Source organism: Falco naumanni, chromosome 6 (genome assembly GCF_017639655.2).
Source record: "Falco naumanni isolate bFalNau1 chromosome 6, bFalNau1.pat, whole genome shotgun sequence".
Taxonomy (NCBI): domain Eukaryota; kingdom Metazoa; phylum Chordata; class Aves; order Falconiformes; family Falconidae; genus Falco; species Falco naumanni.
The window spans coordinates 64265876-64286658 of record NC_054059.1 but is presented as its reverse complement, the minus strand read 5'-3'; the positions used below and the strand labels follow the sequence as shown (position 1 = coordinate 64286658).

The 20783-nt window shown below is 39.5% G+C and overlaps 1 protein-coding gene and 1 long non-coding RNA gene across 3 annotated transcripts in view; one reads left to right on the top strand and one right to left on the bottom strand.

Annotated features, from left to right (window-relative positions):
* Positions 1–10477, top strand: part of LOC121090409 — a 34468-nt gene extending 23991 nt beyond the window's left edge. For both annotated transcript variants that reach the window (XR_005828540.1, XR_005828539.1), the window contains one exon: positions 10394–10477. This is a non-coding gene — a long non-coding RNA (uncharacterized LOC121090409). The remainder of the gene's footprint in view (positions 1–10393) is intronic.
* Positions 1–20783, bottom strand: part of LAMA4 (laminin subunit alpha 4) — a 107232-nt gene that overhangs the window by 20453 nt on the left and 65996 nt on the right. The window contains exons 15-26 of the mRNA XM_040598932.1: positions 20065–20206; positions 18921–19017; positions 18065–18181; positions 16846–17031; positions 11750–11889; positions 10379–10552; positions 9181–9323; positions 8692–8854; positions 6530–6663; positions 5134–5305; positions 2969–3100; positions 2198–2340 (exon numbers count right to left, since the gene is read on the bottom strand). Coding sequence (XP_040454866.1) covers positions 2198–2340; positions 2969–3100; positions 5134–5305; positions 6530–6663; positions 8692–8854; positions 9181–9323; positions 10379–10552; positions 11750–11889; positions 16846–17031; positions 18065–18181; positions 18921–19017; positions 20065–20206 — 1743 coding nt within the window. The remainder of the gene's footprint in view (positions 1–2197; positions 2341–2968; positions 3101–5133; positions 5306–6529; positions 6664–8691; positions 8855–9180; positions 9324–10378; positions 10553–11749; positions 11890–16845; positions 17032–18064; positions 18182–18920; positions 19018–20064; positions 20207–20783) is intronic.

Genomic DNA, 20783 nt, shown 5'->3' with positions numbered 1-20783 from the left:
CAAATATGCCTGTCTGGTAAATACCATTAACTTCACATTTTCAAGGAGCAACGGGACCTATAGAAGATAGGCTTTAACCTAAGGAAAGGCATCTGAGTTTTTTTCTTAACTGTTACCAGCACCCAGTCCTCCTAGCTCTCCTTAGCTTTCTGCTTTATGCAGAGGTGGGAGAGAAAGAACATCTAGACCACTAAAAGAAGTGGTACTTCTAGATTCACTTTTTAGGGAAAAAAGGCAATTGACAGAGGAAAGTGCTGTTGAAGTGAATGAAAATACGCTGCTTTGAAAGAATATTAAATTCCTTCTCTAAGACTAGAGCTAGTTTCCCTCCCTGCTGCTGCCCTCCAACGTCAGTTAACTGTAAGTCTGTCTAGCAAAAGGAAGCATAAATATCAGTAGTAGGTAGTAGTAATAGAGAGATAGTACTAGATCATCAGTAGATGATACAATTCTAATACTGACTTGCGGTCCCGATGACAATGGAATGATTTCACATTTGGACTGTACTTTTTGCTGTCTGCCCTTGTCATGAGAACTGAAGCTGAGTACAGTATCAAAGACAAAGGTGTAGTTTCGCTTAGATAACTTCTGTATGCATTTGTCAATATTATAATTGATCATATTTTTACAATGTCTATGGATTTTTTCTGATACAACTTGTTTATTGAGATGCTATTTTTCTGCTTTGACAGTACCTTCCAGGTGTTTAGCAGAATAACCACAACTCTGGACATCATTGATGTGATTCATCTCGTGTCTTACACTTGTGAACAAGTCTCATCTGCCATTGAGCTGCTCAGTTGCCTAGATTTCTAGGTCCTTCTGGGCTTTTTCCGTGTTCTCTAGGCTTGATTAACCAAAGTAATTTTCCCCATCCTGTCGTACTTTGTTTCTAGATTTGATGTATTTAATACCAGCCCTAAGAGAGATCCCTTGGGCATGTACTGTAGACTTTTGATGCTGTGAAAATTGAAGAGTTACTACTATGTCCTATTTTCTCTTTCCCAGATACTTTCTAATCCACTGCAGCTTTTCCCCTCTCCACCTCACTAGTTTCCTTAATAGCCCCTTATGATAGACATTTGTAAAGAACTATTTGAAAGGCCAGATACATTATATACTCTGTTTCTCCCTTGCCACCCATTTTGTTTGCATGTTCAGATAATTACATGGGATTTGAAAGGCATGAGTTTTCTTTACATGAAGTTTGTCCCTATCTTAAAAGCTTAATCTGTAAGTATTTTTTAACTCAGACATTATTTATCAATTCAAGAGTCTGTGCTGACAACAAAATAAGGTTTCAGGAGATTTACCACTAATTCCTAGAAACTATTGCACAACATTTGCCGTCTTCCCCCCCCCCCCCCCCCCCCCCCCCCCCCCCCCACCCCCCCCCCCCCCTTTTTTTTTTTTTACATAGAGGGTATTTTAAAGAGAGGTGATATTTCTATTAGCAGTTGTTACACTTGAAACAGCAGCTGGAGCCCTTCTGAAAACGCTGGCCTTGCTGTCTGGCCTGGGGAATGAATATTGCGTGTCAGAAGGGTGTACCCTTCTTCAAGCAGCCAGTCTGCTCTCCCAGAGCATGACCCTGGTCTGGCAGATTCCCACTGCAGGAAATGAGTGTTACACAGTCTACTGAGATTAAATTTGGCTTCTGTCAAATGGTACGATGGGAAAATGAGACTTTTTCTTTTCTTCCCACGCCTATGCAGAGCCAGCTGACTTGGGTCTAGAAAGAACCTGAGATGGATCAGAACTGAAGAGCATATTAGGAAAAAAAATGTTTAAATTTCAAAATGCAGGTTTTTTTAAAGGGTCTTGATCCTTCAGCTCATGCATTGCTATTTTACAAAGATCATATTTTGCAGAGCAAGGAGGAATAGCAATTCTGTACGTTTTATATATATAATTAAGTGTTCTTTGAAAATGCCCTTCTGTTTTAAGAAGACAACAGTTTCTGTCACCCCTACTAAAACTAGACCAGTTTCAGCAGAATTGTACCTGTGCTGGATCAAGCCTAATCCTTGGTACTTCAGAGCTCTGAGAGACTTGGAGGAGTGTCTGAGTGTTTTATGTAAGGTGTTGAGGCTGGGAAAAATGTTTTATTGTAAGCCCTTCAGCATAGGTCCATGCAACATAACTTATATGTGGTGATTACTTGAAGATAACGCTTGAATCCCAGTTGTAAACCAACCTGGAGTGCAAGATCTCAGCAGGTGCTCCTCCAATGTAAATGTCCGTGAATGGCATTGCTGTTCTTTCATTGTCTACACTTTTTATATGCCGCCTGTCTACTACCAAGATCATCTTCTTAGAATTGTGATATATAATAGAAATCTGAAAAGAAAAATGTGTGCTTAGAAGTGTCCACTATGATACCTTTTATAAGTTGTCATGGTGATTTTGCAAAAATTGATTACATCTTTTTATCTTTTTGTTTGGAACTTCCCCCCATTTATCAAAAAAGTTGTTTGTAAATCAGAAGAAGCTGACAATGAGTACTAGTAGGGAGCATATTTTGATGTCACAATTTCTCTGATGACTGAAACCCCAGGCTATTTCACTTATGAATAAATCCACATGAAAATAGCCGATGTCAAATTCTACACTGCAGCAAACACACAAACTCTATGAACTTCAGAGTGCTTTCTTAATTTATCCAAGAAGTTAGGGCATACTTCTTAAAAAACTTATTTCATTGTCAAAGCATAAAAGGCTTAGTTGTGCTCTGCGTAAAAATGTTGAATGATACTGTAATTTTAGTTGTGGATCTGGAATCAGACTTCGAATTTACATCAAGTAAATGGCAAGAGAATTAACGTGCTAAGGGAGATTTGCTACTGTCACTACTACACTGGCTTAAAGCAAATTCTCTTAAGCCAAGTGCAAGTAGATATTTTAGATCTGCCAAAGTCCCAGTGCTGCTGGGATGGTTGTATGTCTGTGATTGTAACTGCATCTCTACCTCATGAAATTTAGCGTCGTTAATCTGAGCCTTCTTCATGGAGTCCTCTAGCAGCACAGGGCCAGTGCTGAAGCCAAAGTCATAGCGAAGGTACAAGAAACCATTGTGCATCTCTAGACTGAAGAACATGCTCTGTATAAAACAAAACAACAATCAGAAAAGCACTATGATTGTGGCAGTAATTAAAAAAAAATAAGTGTTATGAGAGTGTCTGGCATTGTAAAAAACATTCTGGGAAAAGGTATTTTTATTTGAAAAACTATAAAAAGTTTCTCGATTATTTTTATATATATATAATATACATGTATATGTACACATGCACTTATCTGAAGATTTGGTGAACTGTTTACCTGTAGGAATAGTATATGATAGCACAGTAACGTCAATATTTTTTACCAGTAAAGTTTCCCTAATGCAAACACATCAATTTATTGTCAAAATAATACCATGTGCCCAAATGAAAGATGTTATACTGGTAAAAGCAATGTTGTGCTAGAATGGTTGTATCTGCATTAGCAGCTTCTGTCACAATGCCTGTGATAGCTTAAGATTGTATCTTTTCACAGCTTTGATCAGCACTGATGTATTTACTGAAGGCTGAACAACAGCTTGAGTGTATTTACTGTGTATTTGGTTTCTGGATTTCCTGACTCTTCCTGCTTCGTGGTTTGGCTTCTGTTCTATGGCTGGGTGACCTAAACTTTATAAAGAGGAGCTTTACTTTAGAAAATCTTCAGGGAGTGCTTGAAATTAAGATCTGTACCATAGGATAAGCCTTGTTCCAAGACAACATGAAGCAGAAAGGACAGTTTACAGCAATGTGCATCTGGGTTAATTCTAATGTTTGCTTTCTCTCCTAGTATTCATGCTGCTGTTCCCATGCCTAATGAAAACATGGGAACAATCATTCTGAAAAAGCTACTGCAGGCCAAGAACTGCTGTCTCTGACACAAATGAGCCCACCTTTGGAAGTTATTACTTGAAGTAGCAAAAGTAGGTTTTAATCCAACACTTTTAAATGAAGCTGCAGCTTGGGTTTGTTTTGAACAGCTTAAACTTGAAAATGAGACAGGGATTACATTCAGAATATTTGTGAGCTGTCTTTGCAGAACTGAATAATGGACTGGTTTATGCAGTCTTTCTGAAAGTGCCTGTGAGCAGGCACGGTCTTCCACAGCTAACATCCCAGTTGATACCAGTTTCCACCATAACGCACAAAATGCATACATTTCTGACAAACCTCTGGGTGGTTTTGTTTGGAAGAAAAATGACTGATCTGCAATAGAGACTGTTAAACTTTTAACATCAGTTGCTTAGTCCAAAACCTCCTAACCTCCTAAGAGTGAAGGTAGCATGCTATGCTGCAAATTGCCCCCTACAACTCTGCTCTGCAAGTTACCCTAAAGGCAGACACTAGAGCGTTGTGAGAGTGGATTTTTTTCTCTTCTAAATGCTCAGTGTGGTGGTGTACATGTAGGGGTCTAGACAAGTGTATGTCTGTGGACTCCATCTTCATAGTAAAATAAATACATAAATCCACACAGGATTAGGGATCTTGATGTAGGGATACCCAAAGACAAAAAAATGTGAGTCTGTCTTCAGAGGATATTTGCATGTTGAGTCTACTTTCTTCAAACCCTTATAGAGTTTGCATCACACTCAAACCTCCGAAAAGCTGGTGATATTTGGATCAAGCCTTTTTATTTGGACTACTTTCTATTTTCAGTAACTTAAATTTTTAACTCTAGTACACCCTGAGACAGTTACAAAGTGGCAGCTACCACAAAGTGGCTGCTTCATGGGAGTTGCTTCACAGTAATTTCCTATAGTTTTCATTGTGCAATCACATCGAAATAAAGGTGCAGCTACTGGGCTTAACTGGAGTCTCTTTCAAAGTGTCATCACGAGGGTATGACCGGTCTGAAGTCCTGACTGTCTGTGGATGAGAGCAGAGTCCAACTCAGGGCCTCAGCTTCCTGGGGCCTTTTCAGTGCAAGTTCCAGTTCCTCCCAACGTATACATCCACCAGACGAACACAAAGTATTTCCTTTTTCCAGAAGTTAAATGTAAGGGCATAAGCATTTTGGATTTTCCATGATATTTTAAGTACTGAGGATACTCATGGTGTTAATGGATAAAGGGTACCGGCAGGATTTGGTACTCACCCCATTAATCATCAGCAGGATCAATCCGTTGTCTGTAGGAGTTCGAACTTCTATGTCAAACCGAGTCACCTGGCTGAATCTTCCCCTTCTCTCGATGTTTCTTGCCAAGGCATAGCCAGAGCCATCAAAGAAATAGCTCACAGCCCGGCTCTGAGTGAAAGCCAACTTATTTCTATGAAAAAACAAGCAAGGAAGTAATATTTGGCATATTCCCATTTGAATTTGGGGAAATTTAAAGGCCTTTACAATGAAAATAGTTCATTGAAATAATTTTTCTGACCCGCTGCTTCTTTCTGACAGAGACTGATGACTTTCGTATTCTTTCTGGGATTTTTTTCTGAAAAATAGTGTGTAGCTTTGAAGTTGTATCTAACTCCATTACGTCCTGCTTTTATCCTATGTTGTATGTAGAGGACAGGAAAATTCTTTGCTCATCCTTGTAAAGTGGCAGGCCCATGACACCTCCTCATCATAAGGGTACACATGTATTTCTATCAAGAGCTTGCCCAGTTTGTGCAGAAGCTAATCTGAATTTTCTGGGGCCTTTAGCTGAGCATGGGCTCTGCTGGGGAGCCCAGGGGTGGCCTGCATGCACTGTCCTAGAGAGCAGCAGCTTGCACTTCCCATGGGAATGGCATGGGAAGCAATCATCTATCGGCTCTGTCCCAACACCTCCTGCATTTCTTCCCAGTGAGAGCTGCAAGTTTTCCTCCTTTCATTGTATAGAGAGTACAAATGTATAGAGAATGCATTTTGTTGCTGCCCATTGTATGAACAAAATGCTGTCTATGTTTGTGCTAAGCGAACACCAAGGTTGGTGTTCACTTCTGCCTCAGGGGCTGCATCTCCCAGTTTGTGAACGGCTTATCTGAGTTTTTTTCTGTTGTGGCAGTGCACATACACTAGGAGTGTATGGCAGACAGATAACATCAGTCTGGGCTTTGGTCGCTGGGTGTGGGGCTGTGCTGCAGTATACCAGGCTTACTGGAGCTAACTGGCTGTGGCTGTATCCCTTGCAGTGACAGGATTTGAGTTAGGAGCAGTTCTGTCCCAGGCAAGCGGTGGGGGTAAGGAGGAAGCCTGGACCATGCCCCAGCTAACACAGCAGTTTCCCTTTTGAAGGCATGAGCAAGGTTGTGAGATAGTTAATGGCGACAGCAACAAATCATAGAATATCTTGACTTGAAAGAGAGCCACAAGGATCGTTGAGTCCCACTCCCGTATCTATCTATCTATCTATCTATACATTTTTGGCGCAACTAGGAGTTAAAAGGGGCCAAGCTCCTTCCGGGTAACTCAGTATCACCTTGATATTTGTCATCTAACCCAGGAACGAACCACCATCTAACCCACTTGCAACGAACCAGAGCAGCAGTGAGGGTAGGACTGTCCCTACCTGGCACAAGGTGGCGATGTGGCGGTGTCGATGTTATAGACGTGCTTGAAGTTGTACAGGCTGATGACGCCGTCGTTCAGGGTGGCCAGCTCCAGGCAGCCGATGAAGCCAGGCAGGTTTAAGCTAGGGGGGAGCTGCGCAGGGGGCAAGGAGAAGTAAAAGGAGAAAGGTCACACTTTTTATTTGTGTATCACGCAAGCATTTGTGCCTGGGGTCAGTTTTGTCTCGGTGCTCTTCATATTTTGAAACAAATGGGATGCTGCTGCCTTGGCATAGTCTTCACAGTCCGCGTCGTGATACTGCTGTTGTGCTCCCAGTTAAAACGGAGCACAGAAATGGTGTCACAGTGAGAACAATAGCCCAGGTAAGGCAACTGCAACCCAAAACTTAGTTTGTAGTTTTGAAGGGAGCACACCTGAAAAAGGGTTAAGATTTGACTAATCATAGATCTTTCTCAATGTATTTGAATGTATCAGTAGATATTTCATATCTGACTTATAGACATCCTTCACTGCCAGAAAAATAATTTCATACCATGACAAGAGAGAGAGAAATGAGAGAGATTTTTAAACCCAGGAGACTTGGATTCAAAGTCTGTACCAGTGGCTAATCCTCAATACGTATTATTGTGAGCAGGATATAGAAATTCCTTCTTTTAACAAAGGTCACTGCAAATGGAATTTAAGAAGCCACATTGGTGAGGGGAAAAATACAAAAGAATAAAGCTGACAGAGCTAGCGAATCATTCTTTTAATATTAAAATACTCTGCCCCATGGAACAGGAGTGGTATAACTAACGCCTCTTGTACTTCAGAGTCTGATCACTGCCAGTAACTTTTCTTTGGCTTCTCGTTATTTCCATTTTACTTACGATACAGTAATAATGGTAATACAGCAATGCAGAATAAGTGTAGCTGTAAGAGAAAATGCAATTTGTATCTGCAGCACAGATATAATTTACCAAATGTATTTCCTTTGTTTCTTCTACTATTCTGTTAAATTAAGTATGACACTTCTAATGGTTAAGTGGTACATTCCATATTTAGAAAGTATGTAACAGGCAAGCAAAGACAAAAGCTTTTAGCAAATAAGACTGTATGTTAATAAATGAAAACGTGAGGTGTCCGTTCCCAAGGGAGAAGAGACACATATGCTCATCGAATAATTCCATGAATCCTTTTCTTCCCATTGCCTCTGCATCTATGTGTGTGTGTATCTGTGTGTGTGTGCATGCGCTCGCAACTATTATTCAGTCATCAGTCCTATTCCCAGGCAATTTGCACCCAGGACTCAGCAATCTAGAATTCAGACTGTGGCATATATCTGGTAGTCTCAACAGTGCAAAAGCTCGGGAATATGAAAGTGTATCGAGATAATGTTCGTTTATATATTGTTAGGAGAGCTGCTTTTGGAACAGTAGTTGGATGTTTTTAGCACCTACTACAGTTACCTTAAAGCATTTAACAGTCTCTAAAGTCTTTCTAAGTAGGTTTTCATTCAGCCATGCAATTTTCATAGCCGAGATCGTTCATAACAATTTCTAAATCCAAAAGGAGGACCTGGGATGGTCGCAGAAGCAGATAAGTTAGGTACTAATTCATGCTGACTTAGGAACTAGACTGAAGCAACTGCCTCACACAGGTCTTCAGACATGTTTTGCACAGGCAAGTCTTCATGCTGTTGTAAGGCTGGATTTAAATCAATGATAATTTAAATTCAAACAAATCAGTATATTGCTAGTTTCCCACAGTGTCCTAATATTAACAATATATTACTTTTCATTTTTGTGAGAGCTGTAAAAGAAAAAATTGTAAACACCAAGAACTCATTAGCGTTGAAAAAAACTCGTAGCCTGCAAACTTTGTTAAACTGAGCTAATAGGCCTTAACTTATGCATGCTACTTAACGGCTAGCATGCTTGTTTCTTACTACGTTTCAGAAAAGTTGAATGACAGCTGACAGGAATCTGATTGACTTACTGTATGACATGATGTGCTAGAGAAAATGGTAGGTTTTGCCATGGCTAGAAGATAAGAGTCCTAGGATGATAAATTACTAGATAAGGACATTTTATTTATTAACCATTTCTCTGTTTAAAGGGAAGCCCAGCAAGATAAGTTTGCATTATTTACTTTTGAATTTAAAGTATTTTTCTGACCAACCTTGAAGTCAGGAGGTACTCCGCCAACATAGAAAACAGCATTTTCAGGTTCCAAATTAAGGAGAGAGCCAGGACCAAGAACCTCTCCCTTTTTGATGAACTTTTCTTCAGCTGTGCTGCTAAGACTGGGCACAGTTAAAAACATTTTGCCGTGTCTTCCAATCCTGTAGAAGGGAATTGTAAGAGATGAGAGTTTTGTGTTGGCTAGACTTAAAAAAGAACAGGCAAGCCTCCAACTCAGGAAGAGTTTGTGTTTCCTTACTAGCAGGCACTGGGGGGAAAAGAAAGAGAGAAACCACAGACACTTTCTCTTCCCTGCTGTGGCCCCTTGGGTCCTGGCTGTCTAAAGGCAGAGAATTTCCCTTTATTTCAGCAGGATTAGAACCAGGCACTGAAGCCTCCTGATGAGCAGTTCTGACCCAGCCTGTTCGATTTTTTTTTTTTTCCTATTAACTGTTTGATTTTGGGGAAATACAGATTATCACTTTACCTCTCAATTTTGATGATGCTGAAGTAAGAAGGCCAGGTGCTGACTGGCTTGGCATCCAGAGGTATCTCCACATCTTGGCCCCCCAGATTATAAATGTACACAAGGTTGTCATTTTTAATTGCAAGACCGATGTAATTTTTTGCCTAAAACACCAATGGAGAAGAATGTCAGAGCTACAACATCCAAAGAGATTTAATGTAGAACATTAGTAAAGAGTAGGCTTTGATAGACTAAATGACACCTTTAAATATAACTAATAAAGAAAAGCTTCATTTTCTAATTGCTTTCTTTACCATATAAAACTGTACAGAAAAAGTCTCTGATATTTTACTTCATATCCATTTTGACTGAGGTAAATACAAGGTCATGAGATGCCTTTTGACCGTAAATTGGTCATGTTCAACGGGAAGCTGTTCATGAGTATTTAGCGTGCAGTGTCATATGCAGGAAATAGGAAGAAATATTTGTCTAAAGCCCAGGTATTATGCTGCAGTTAAATATTTTGCCAAGAGGGGTTTCACTTGATTTATATTTAGCATTCTTTTTAGAAAAGCTTAAAAAGAAAAGCCTGCCTCTTTACCCTTCCAAAGAAAAAGCTTACCAGGGTTTTACCTGGCTTGTGAGGCATGATTTTTTTTCCTTCTAGGAACCACATTTTAAAGAATAATTATTTCACAACACTTACCGGGGGTGTGACTATATGCCCTTCCTAGAGGTTTTGAAGTAGCCATGTTCAGCGTACGACAGCAGCACAAGCCACATACAAAGAAACCTGCTTATCCTGTGGCTCTGTGACTTTGGAGATTTGGAATTGACTCTGTCAGCAGCATAAACCTGATTAAAACGTGGCCCACAAAAGTCAAGCAGAGTGACATTAACTGCTTCGGAGCACTTCAGTGGAGACACCAAGTGTGGCTTGCAGCAGTGACAATCACAGCAGCAAGCTGTGCAGGCTGTCTAATTTGCTTCTTGGAGAGAATCCTTCATTGTTTGGGGTGAGAAGTTTCAAGGATAAGGGTCCTGGCAACCCTTGCTCATTGCTTGTCACAAAATCAATGACAGTTTCATAGTAGATACCTCTTATATTGAAACGGAGAAATAGTGAGAGGAAAAACCAAAGGCAAATAAACTTCAAGCCTATTTCCATTTTCTTTTTTTCTTTTATATATATATAAAAATAGCTGGGTTATTCTCTTACATTTTTGTTTCCGAGGTACAAAATAAATCTGTCTGGAGATGCTGCCAGTTGTGGGCTGTCTTTCTGAAACTTTATGTACAAGCTCATGGAAGTGAAAGATTTCAGTTCCTCCATGTTGATCTTTGGATTGACTTCAACAGCTGATTGGCCTCCAAACATCATAGAAACTTGGACCTGCAGTTGCAAGTGTGCAAAGTGAGACACGTTATTGCTGCCTGGGGACATTAGTTAAGGTGATATACAGGAATACTTAGCCAGCAGCCTTGCTTACTGCAAAAGCAGTGTTGGCACTTAAAAGTTGGCCATGCAAAATTGTATGTTTGTAACAATCCCTTCTGGAAGACTCTGTAAAGAAGGTGAAGGGAATTAATTTTAAAATTATTTAAAGCTCCTAATTAGCTGTGCTTAAGCATATTAAATAAAGTAAATTACATTTCAGTATGTGTACGTTTAGTTGAATCAGGGCTACATCATAACGTGTGGCCCAGTGAAATTCTTATATAGCTATAAATTTATTTCTTTGCTTTGGGAGTAGTGTGACCAACTTCCTGTTCACGAGCAATCCTATTGTATTACTGAAGTTACAGTGATATATATGAGATGCTAGTAAAATTTTAAAACATGTTCATTTTAGTTCAAAATGCCTTCAACATAACTGAAATGTTTTCAAGTCTAAGCACAATATGCTTGAATGACAAAATAGATTTAAAGAACAGTCAAGCACTGCACATATGCTAAGTGATTTTTCCTTTTCTTTTTTGAAGTAATGCATGTGGACAGCATATGCCAGCATTGTGAACATAACAATAATACACTGCATTTTTTATTTCTCTGAGTGAATTAAAATATACAGTTTTGACCTTTGTGTTCTTGTTACAGAAAATCTCTCATAATTTATGTATGATAATAAAAGTGTTTCTCTCTATTAAACATGTGAACCAAAGATTATCTTATCCTGCAGAAAATTAATGCAAAAGAAAAAAAAGAAATACTGTAATCTCAGAAAAGTTTGCATTAAATTGCCATAATTACTACTGTGTATGACTAATGTTGCCAGCAGAGTAATGACCTATTAGTTTTAGCTTTAAATGGTTTTGTTATTGTAGCCATCTTTAATACTGTGCCAATTACTTAATTAAAGTTGCTACTCCAGTAGCAGTAGTCTACCACAAATACCATGGTAATGTTATTTGCTTGCAAGTAGCAACTGTAAAGATTTTGATGACTTCCATGGTGTTTTGTTTATCCAGTTGTTGGGAGGTAACAATGTCAAAGTTTGGGCTTCTAACATCACCCAAGAAAATAGAGCTCCTAGTAAGATGCATTTGGTTATTAGCATTAGTAAACGGAAGTCCCATGCAAAGGTTTTACCTTGCTAGCTACACTCCTGGTTTGAGCAATTAACTCTCTGATCCGCTGAATGCTGGAAGAAATATTGTTTGCTGGTGCCTTCTGTTCTACTGTGCGCAGTTTGTCCAGGAGCTGAGGGAAGACTTCTGTAAGTTTCTTCACTGCAGTTAGAAAAGAAGTGACAGTTTGGTTTTTAACTCAGAAAAATTTCTCCTTAGCCTCTTAGGTTAACTCACCTATCTCCTTCTGCATTAGGAACAAGTTCTCACTGTGCTGTGTGAGGGGCAGGAATTTCAGAAAGGGTAGTAATTTATCAGAATCTAATATTGCAAAAGTTTTTGCAAAGAAGTTTGCACGAAGGAGACTACTTTTTCATGGGATCCTAGGTACTACCATGTTGTTGTACCTCTGTAATACTGTGCTCAAGAAGCTTTGCAAATGTTAATCATTATAACCTTTTAATCTTCCTTCAAGGCAAATAAATGTTAAACCAGATTTTACAGATATGGCAACTGGAGCAGAAGGATTATTTGTTCAGCAGCTCACTGGATATCTGTGGTTGACCTGGGAACTGCACCTAGGAGCTATGGGTTCATGAGCTCTTCAAGTTCATTTTAGAGGAGATGAATAGGTTGTTTCCCTCGGCTCTCAGCTGTGCATCTCTTACAAAGGTTGTCACGCAGATAGCCGCAACAGCTGTACAGGTGATGTGTCTGCATGTGGTTCACAGCCCACTCTGCTAACAGAAACACTGCTGCTTTCAGACTGGGGCAACAGGCCTGTACTGCACAACGGTAGAAAGCCTTAGCTGATGATGCATATGCACCTAAACTGTGCTTACTACTTGCCCCAGCCCTCGCAAGTGGCAACCTCTTCAGCTTTCCTGCCTATATCTGCCAGGGGTCATGAATCAGAGTCCAGGACCTTCAGTCTCTCACTGCTGTGTCTTCTGGTACGTGTGCAAGTAGGATTGGCATCAAAGGGAAATGCAGGTGTTTTGTTGTGTTCAAAGGGAGAGAAGTCCTTTCCCAGAAAGATAAGCAGAAAAATTACAGAGAAAGAAAAATAGCTACCCATACTTATAATCCAGTTTCATCACATCAGATTCCAATGACTTGCTGCCCTTTGAAGGATATTTACACATCACATCATTTTTCATTTTTAATTAGATGTAGGTACAGCTAGCTAAGTGTAATGAAATGTGATTTTAGCCACAAGCTACATGCATATAAGAAAGATCCAGTATTCGTAGTTAATTTTTAATGACATGGATTCACTATAAAGGTTAAGATCAGATTTGTAGGGTTTGCAGTTATATTTTAGGGGTTGTCAACTTGTGTCTGCCTCCTCTTGTGTTTCTCCCCCTCATATTTTCACTCTCGTCTGCAAAGATAGCAGAGACACAGGTAGAGGAGCTAATCCTCAGTTGTACTGAGACTGTATAGAAGGGAAAGAAGGAAGAACAGCCTCCAATCACTTCTCTATGTGCTTCCAGTTCTGTATTGACTAAAGACTGTAGCATCTCAGCCTCATTCTTAACGACCCAGAGTATGAGAAGATCCCGTGGAGTCCTGCAAGTCCTGCTTCTCTTTGAGTAGAGTGGAAAACTGTATTTGCCACAGTCCTGCTCTCTCTCTGCTTGGGTCTTTTCACTGTATTTTACTTTCCAGTGTAGGAGTGGGCCATACAGAGCTTTAAACTCTCCAGCGCTGCCCATTAAGTCCTGAAAGGCCTTATGTGCTGGGAGTTGGTAATCAGATATTCTATAGAAGGCTTACTGTGCATTAAAATGCCATTATTTTAGCAAATCCTCAAAGAACTACAGTGAATTCTGGATAACACATTAATTCCAGAACACATTAAATTTCTACTTAAAAGATAAAACACAACTAGTATAATAATCAACTCAGAGAAAGTTTTCTCTGCCTTTTGAAGTGAATGTTCCATTGCATTGGGAAAAAGCTCACATTCTTAAATTAAAAAAAAAATTGCAAGATCAGAAAGTAATTTAGCAAATTTCAAACACCTATTTTTTTATTAATCAGCAAATTAATTGGAATTGTTCCTGTTCTGATATATTGAAAAACTGGCTTTTCATCTGTTTGAAATTTGAAGTATCAAACTGGGAACACAACTGTAAAATGAAAACACAAAACTAACATCTATTACTGCTAGCTGTTATACAATCTCACCATAAATCTCATCCTCTTGTCCTTTATAATGTCATTTTTCAACACAGAAGAATACTGATTTTTTGTTTTAGTCTTTGGGATGAAGGTGAGAGTGAAAAAGGAAATTAGTCTCACCCAGTGATAAAATACAAAAAAGAATACAAGGGAAACTGTCAAGGAGGAAATACCTTGACTATAACCTTCCAGACACTTTCTCCTTTTGTGTTTTCCTTCCCAACCTGTCCTTCATCTGCTTTGCTAAAGCCTACCAGTTGCCTGCACAATGGTGACACAACACAGGGAGTATTCTCAGACAAACCACACAGCCAAGACACGCTCTCACCCCTCCAAAAATCAAATGCAAGCTTTATTCAAAGGCAGTCCAGACATGTCAGCTTAGAGGCTTCAGCTGCCATGGCAGTGTTATCGGCATGATGATCAGGTGTTTTGGGCACCTGTCTGAACATCTTTTGTGGCTTTCCTTTCAACTTTGATAGGCATTTCTCCTGCCAGGTTAACCTCTCCTGGCAACGTACACAGCTGATGCGAGAACACCATGCCCTGGCATGTTTGCAGGCTGTGAATCAGTCACATCATGCTATAGCCTCTTTTGTAGCACTGATCTGTCTCCTCAGCTAAAAATGCCTTCAGACGAAAAAATGCCATGGAAAAAGCTGGCTCCATAAATGTAGTAGGTCACACATTACTGTAGCTTGCATATTAGCATCTCTCAAACCGTTAGTAAGCAGGCCCTCCGGGCAGTGATACGATCACAATACTTTCAAGGCGAGTCCCTACCTGCAAACCCACCAGCACAGAGAAGACATTTTTGCCAGGCACATCACATAGGAGCTGAGCTGTTCTTTACAACTCATGGTGCATGTACCACACGTGACTTTTTGGAAACATGACCAACTAGGACAGCTGGGATATCTTGGGTCTATCCACTCTTATGGAGCCTCTCAATATTTCTTCCAGTAAAACAAGCTAATATGAGCAGATTTTTGGAATCCTGAACATCTGCTGGCATTTTGAGCGTGAAGAGACAAATGCAGTTCGTGTTGCTGCTCTGTAAAGGTGAGCAAACCCCCAAACCTTCATATATAAGCTATAGCAGACTGTTTATCTTGGATGTTTTTCGTCATACCATTCCCTCCCTGGATGCCAATCATATCCTCATTTACATTATCTTAAATGGGAGTTGAAGCCCATAGCTCACAGCCTGAACTGTGCTCTGTGGTGATCAAAAACATCCTACAGCAATGCAATGCAACTACTTAAGGAGCTCTGCACAATGACTAGCAGCAAGCTTACTTGTTGCAGCACTCTCCAAACTATCAAGCTGCAACAAGGTCTTTTACCATATCGTACCAGCACACTCTTCATGTCAGCCCCTCTACTGCCTTCTCCTCATCTAGGGCACGTGTTCTCTCTCCTCCTGCTTCTTCCCCTCTCTGCTTCTTCTTTGGCTGCTCCCTCTTCATTGGCTGCCCAACCACTTAACAGAACCAGCCACAGCTGCACCTTATCTACATCGGCCAACCCACAGTTGTATATTATCAATGTTAATTAACCCAGCTTCATTCCTCTATACTTACTCATTCCCAGAGGGAGTGGTTTAGTGTTTCCTTTGGAAGAAAAGCTTAGAGAAATGTGAGTTGTCTCCAGTTCTAGAGCCAGAAGGTGGGATATTGTACAGTACTGAATTTCTTCTTGTGTAGGGAACAACTTTTATACCAGTTCTTGGGAGCACTCAACCAAAAATCCTACTGCAAGGGGCTTGTCCACCACTGAATACTGGAAGTAACATGACCCTTGGGTTTCCCCAGTTAAGAGGGCAGAGTGTGGCTTTGGGATGCTAGAAACAGTGTTGGGTTTGGTACTCAACACCATTTGCAGTAAAAAGGCACTCAAGTTGCAAAGCTCCTGACAGAAGGATTTGGGGCAGTAGATCTGAGATTCAGACTTTCTGGAGACAGACTCAATGGAGTTATGGACCTTCTCTGAGGTACTTTCAGGAGGAAAGACATTGCTGAACAATGCTGCAGGTGATGGTACTTGTGAAACGTATGCAGGAAATTTCTTGTTCTGGATTTTCAGCTTCCCCAGCCATGAATAACTTGGGATTAGTAAGCCTCCTAGGCAGAGCCAGGAATACACTGAGCAATAAAGGGTGGTGCTTGTCAGCAATTTTTTATTTTGAATATTTTCACTTCTAGATTGATTCTTTTCTTTCCTAATTGTTCTTTTCCTTCTTTCACAAATAACTTCATTTCAGCTTCACTCTCCCTGCCTCTTTTTACGATCTTTCCTATCATCTTTATTTCAGTGTTGTAGCCTGCCTTATTTTTTTCTTTTGTCTTTTTAGCTACCTTAAGTGTTTCATAACAAATCTTCCAATTTTTACTCTAGTATCCTTCCCCCCACCCCCCGATGATAAAAGTGGAATTAATGTGGTGCTTACAAGCTTTCCCAGCAATCATTCTGCTTAAATATTATATTTCCTCCTTAATCCTCTTTACCCTCTTTGTTTAGGCTACATTCTAATCAAGTCAGGGACCATGTCTTGTCCACTGAGAACAAAAGGGCCCTGTTTTCAAATGCCTCCGAGTGTTAAAAAAACCAAACAACTGAACCATCAATCATAATAATAGAAGTATTTAAGCTGTCTACCATTCCGTGTGACCTTGGTATCCTGATTAAAAAAAACTTAGAAGCCAGTAAGATTTCAACCCTTAACTGTTTAGGTCATTTTTGGAAATGCCCCAGTATGGAACAGTTTTAAAGTATAGTCAAGTCTCTAGATAACTGCTATTTTTTGAAATGTTTTCAAGGATGTAAAATGCTAGAAGTTTATATGCAATGTGAACAATCCATACAACAAGATGTTGCGGTGATTCCCTGGCCTTTTAATGCTAAGGAATGGTAAAATTCAGGTCACCATACCTGCATCCCCAGCTGAATGCACAGCACTGTCGTATGCTGCTGAATTGTGCTGCAAGTCTTGCAGGTTTTGAGACCACAACCTCACGTTCTCATCGATGGGGGTCGTAGCCTGCGTCACTGTCATGGTAGCACTTACAGCCTCTGCAGTCTTCAGTTTAGCTTGCTCCAAACGTTCTCTGGCTTCCACTACAAAATAAATAGGGGATGAGAAGAAATGAACTTTTTCATAGATTCAAGTGAGCTATAACCAGTACTGAGAAGGTGGTGAGGTTAAGGGAATTTTACCTTCTGCAGAATGGGGCCCCAACCTTCCTTGCTTGATTTGCTCTTTATTTCCACAAGGAATGTTCAAAACTTCCTGTGGTTGGTCTACAGTTATATTAATTCTCAAAATTTATCAGACTCCTATTTTCATTCTAGATAGTTAGAAATTTTCAGTGTTCTTGGATTTTGATGAGTGTTATATAGCCAAAGAAGTTGGAACAGAGATGAAAAAATACATTGATTTTCATCAGGATTTAAAAAGAAAATGTGTGTATTTGTTGAATATTTTTTGTGAAAGATATTTTTGAAGAAGAGAAACCCAAGACACTTCAAATGTTTTTGTTTTTTCATACCTGGCATTTTGAGGTTTTTGTTTTTTGGGGGAGTTACCATCTACTGTATTTGTAAAACCTGTGACATTTTGCATATGGTAATGTCTTGGCAGTAAAACCCAGCCATTTTTAGTTGAAGTTAATGAAAAAATCTTAATGATGTCAGCTTTGAACACCTTCAGATATACTTGCTGGATACTCTGTGATGTCTCTTTTCTGAAAAACTAAGGTGATTTTGTCAATGAAGACTGCTAGTAATTACCTCCCAAATTCTCTGCTTGCCAGGTGTGATGTATATGTGAATTAGATTTTGACTGTCAATACAATAAATCCACAGACCTGTAGAGTCTCCAGTACTGAAAACATCAAGAATAACATAGGAGACAACTGTAGTAAGGAGGATCAAGAAGAATGTTAATAATTTCAGGTGGCAAAACATACGATTTTATTATGAGTGTGTTAAAGCTGGATGTTTGCTTTTTAGGTCTTGTTTCTGTCAAATACCTTTAGGCCTCCCTGGGACTGAAATCTTAATATCAACTTCATAGGCCATATGCAAAGGTAAAATATGCTCTTAAATGTATGAAGATAAAGCATCGTAAAGATGAATTTGCTTTTACAACCTGGCTCTGCTGATTGCATTTTTGTGATGGCTGTCATCAGTTGCCTTCGCAGATCATTCATTCTAGCAAGAGTGCTGTTAACATGCCGGCTAGTGTCTGCAATGGTTAAATCATTACCTGTGGGGAGAAAACAGGAGGTAGAGTTGAGTGGCATCAAAGTAGCATTTAAAAAGGTAAATTTTATCCTGTAGAGGTACATTACTAAACATTTAATACACCATAGGCAGTATACTGTAGCTTTTTTTAGTATAAGGCATACTAGCACTCTTTGACTTCACATAACCTAAAGGAAAATGCAGTTTTGCAGCTCCCAGCCATTATTTACTTGTCAGAAGGTCACTTGGAAAAATCTGGAGACCTGTATCTCAGTCAGTACTCTCTCTCCCTTCGCTCTACCAGAACTGCCGAGAATAGTTGCAACAAGTGTACAGGAAAAGTTTTAAGGAACTCAAAATAGCCTGAAAAAAGCCTGAAGAAGTAATTTCTGTAATTTTAGAGCTTTTTTCCAAAATCCTTTAACATTTATTATTAATATTCACTGGTGAAATCTGGCCTTCTGAGCACTTAAACTATTGTGAATTGATTTAAATTGAACAGCTGTTTGCAGGATCTCCTATTTAGACAGTGATTCGATCTGAAATGGTCCTTCTGTGAATGAAAAAAACTTTCAGCATTTGGCAGGATGACAACACGTGAACTACTCAAACTGTGCCCATGGCCGTTTCAAGTACTTTGTGTAGTAACTTCGATCAATACACTAACAGCAGTAGTTCTGCCTTAGTGATGTGCTTTTGAAATTTATTTTAACATGCATGCTTCTAAACTGACTGGGAAAATAGGAAGAATATATATTTACTGTAATCTGCTGTATGTTGTAGCTCCATGGCTTGGTTGAGAAGTTCTTCGCTTTTGCCTTTATGGTAAATGATCTGAGTATCAATTCCAACTGCAGCCTATAAGTATGTTTCAAAAAAGAAAGTCAGAATAATGCTTATTGAATGTTCCTCTTTATTCCTTCATAGAAGTGCAACTGCAAAGTCACTGCGGTTTTCATTTTTTTTGTTGCTCTTAAGATTGGCAGATGGATTGGAAAAAAGTCTGAAAAGCAAAATTTTCTGTAAATTGCAATTAAAGTTTAGAGAAATGTATGCTTTTCCAGACAAAAACACTGAATAACAAAGATGCAGAGAGCACAGAAGTCCTATCAATTGATCAGCTCCAGTACGGTCAATGTGATGCTCACGCTACGTGTTGGTTAGGCACTGTGACTGTTCATTTCTGCTGTCACCTCGGGTGGGTAATGGGATGCTTGCACTGCGTGGGGAGCTGCCTTGCAGTCCTCAGGAGTGTGCTGAAAGCAGAGGGCTGGATTTAAAATCCCACAGCTCCCTGGGGTTCAGGCCCTTGTAATCTAACCAAATCCTCTTGCTATCTCACTAATAAATTGCTGATAAACAGCATGTATACAGGTTGGAAGCTTTATACATACAAAAATACATATGAAGTGTTATAGAATAGCAAGGACAGAGACAAAATTAGCATCCTTATCCTTGCACTGAGTGTACGAGTGGGATATTTGCTCCATTTTAACTTTACTTTCTATGAGAAACGGTGATGCTTGTTAGATGTCTTGACGACCTTTCCTGCCACCTGGTGCTGCGTGGAACGGGAAGACTTGAGCACTACATGCCACATCAGGTTCCTACAGGGCCACGGAGTTGTCTGTACTTTTACAGAAATGCCTCAATTTGAGTAACAACACAGAGCAGCATCACCCTCTATTTAGGGACAGAAGAACAAGTTGCATCTTTTTGAGTACCAGGGGACTTTAGGCTGGCAGAATAACTAACCACCTAGGATTTAATTCAGAAATAGGTGAAGCAAGATGAGCAGTGAGAAGTATAGTGCTGCCAGTTAAGCTAAATCTTGTTTTTTCTTTATATTTAGGTGTTTGAAGTCCCTGAAGCAAACTAAAAGCTGATATGATGAAAATTACTTACGTCATTGACCCGGTTTGTTGTGTTCAGTGCCAGCAATGCAGCTTTGTTAGCTTCCTCAATGTAACTGGCAATGTTTTCATACACATTTGAAGCGTTTATTGCCCTTTGTACCAAACCATTTGTATCAACACCATACAAATTCCTGTTAAAAAGAGAGTAAAAGGAGGAAGAAATCAAACTAAATCTAAGTGGTTTCAAATTGAATAATTTACTTAACATTCTGTCAATTCTGACTACATAATCAGACACATAAATATACCTGGCCTGAGTAGTAGAGTAGTATTCTGTTTATTGTGTATGACCATTTATGTCAATCTGAAGCAGATGAAAACTATGTGGATAGAAAGTCCTTTCTAGTGGTTTAACTTGGGGAATTTTACCCTTAACATCTATATAAGCAGCAACAAGTGATTACTGGGCTTTTTTTTTAAAAAAAAAAACCCCACACCCTAGATTAGATATTCCATAAATTAAAAGAATAACAGATCTATCAGTTGTCCTTTAGGAATAACTCTGGCCATGAATGGAAAGACCTGTGTGTGCCAGTGATCAGGACAGCTTATCCCTGGGCTGTTTATATTTTCCGAAAGTAGGTGGGAAAAGAGGGAAGTCAGATGAAGAACTGCCCATCGTCATGAAACTTTGCAAAATGTTAGATTTAAAAAACACAACATATTTTTGCTGGCTTGGTAGAGCTTGGTTTGCATATTAGGTGATAA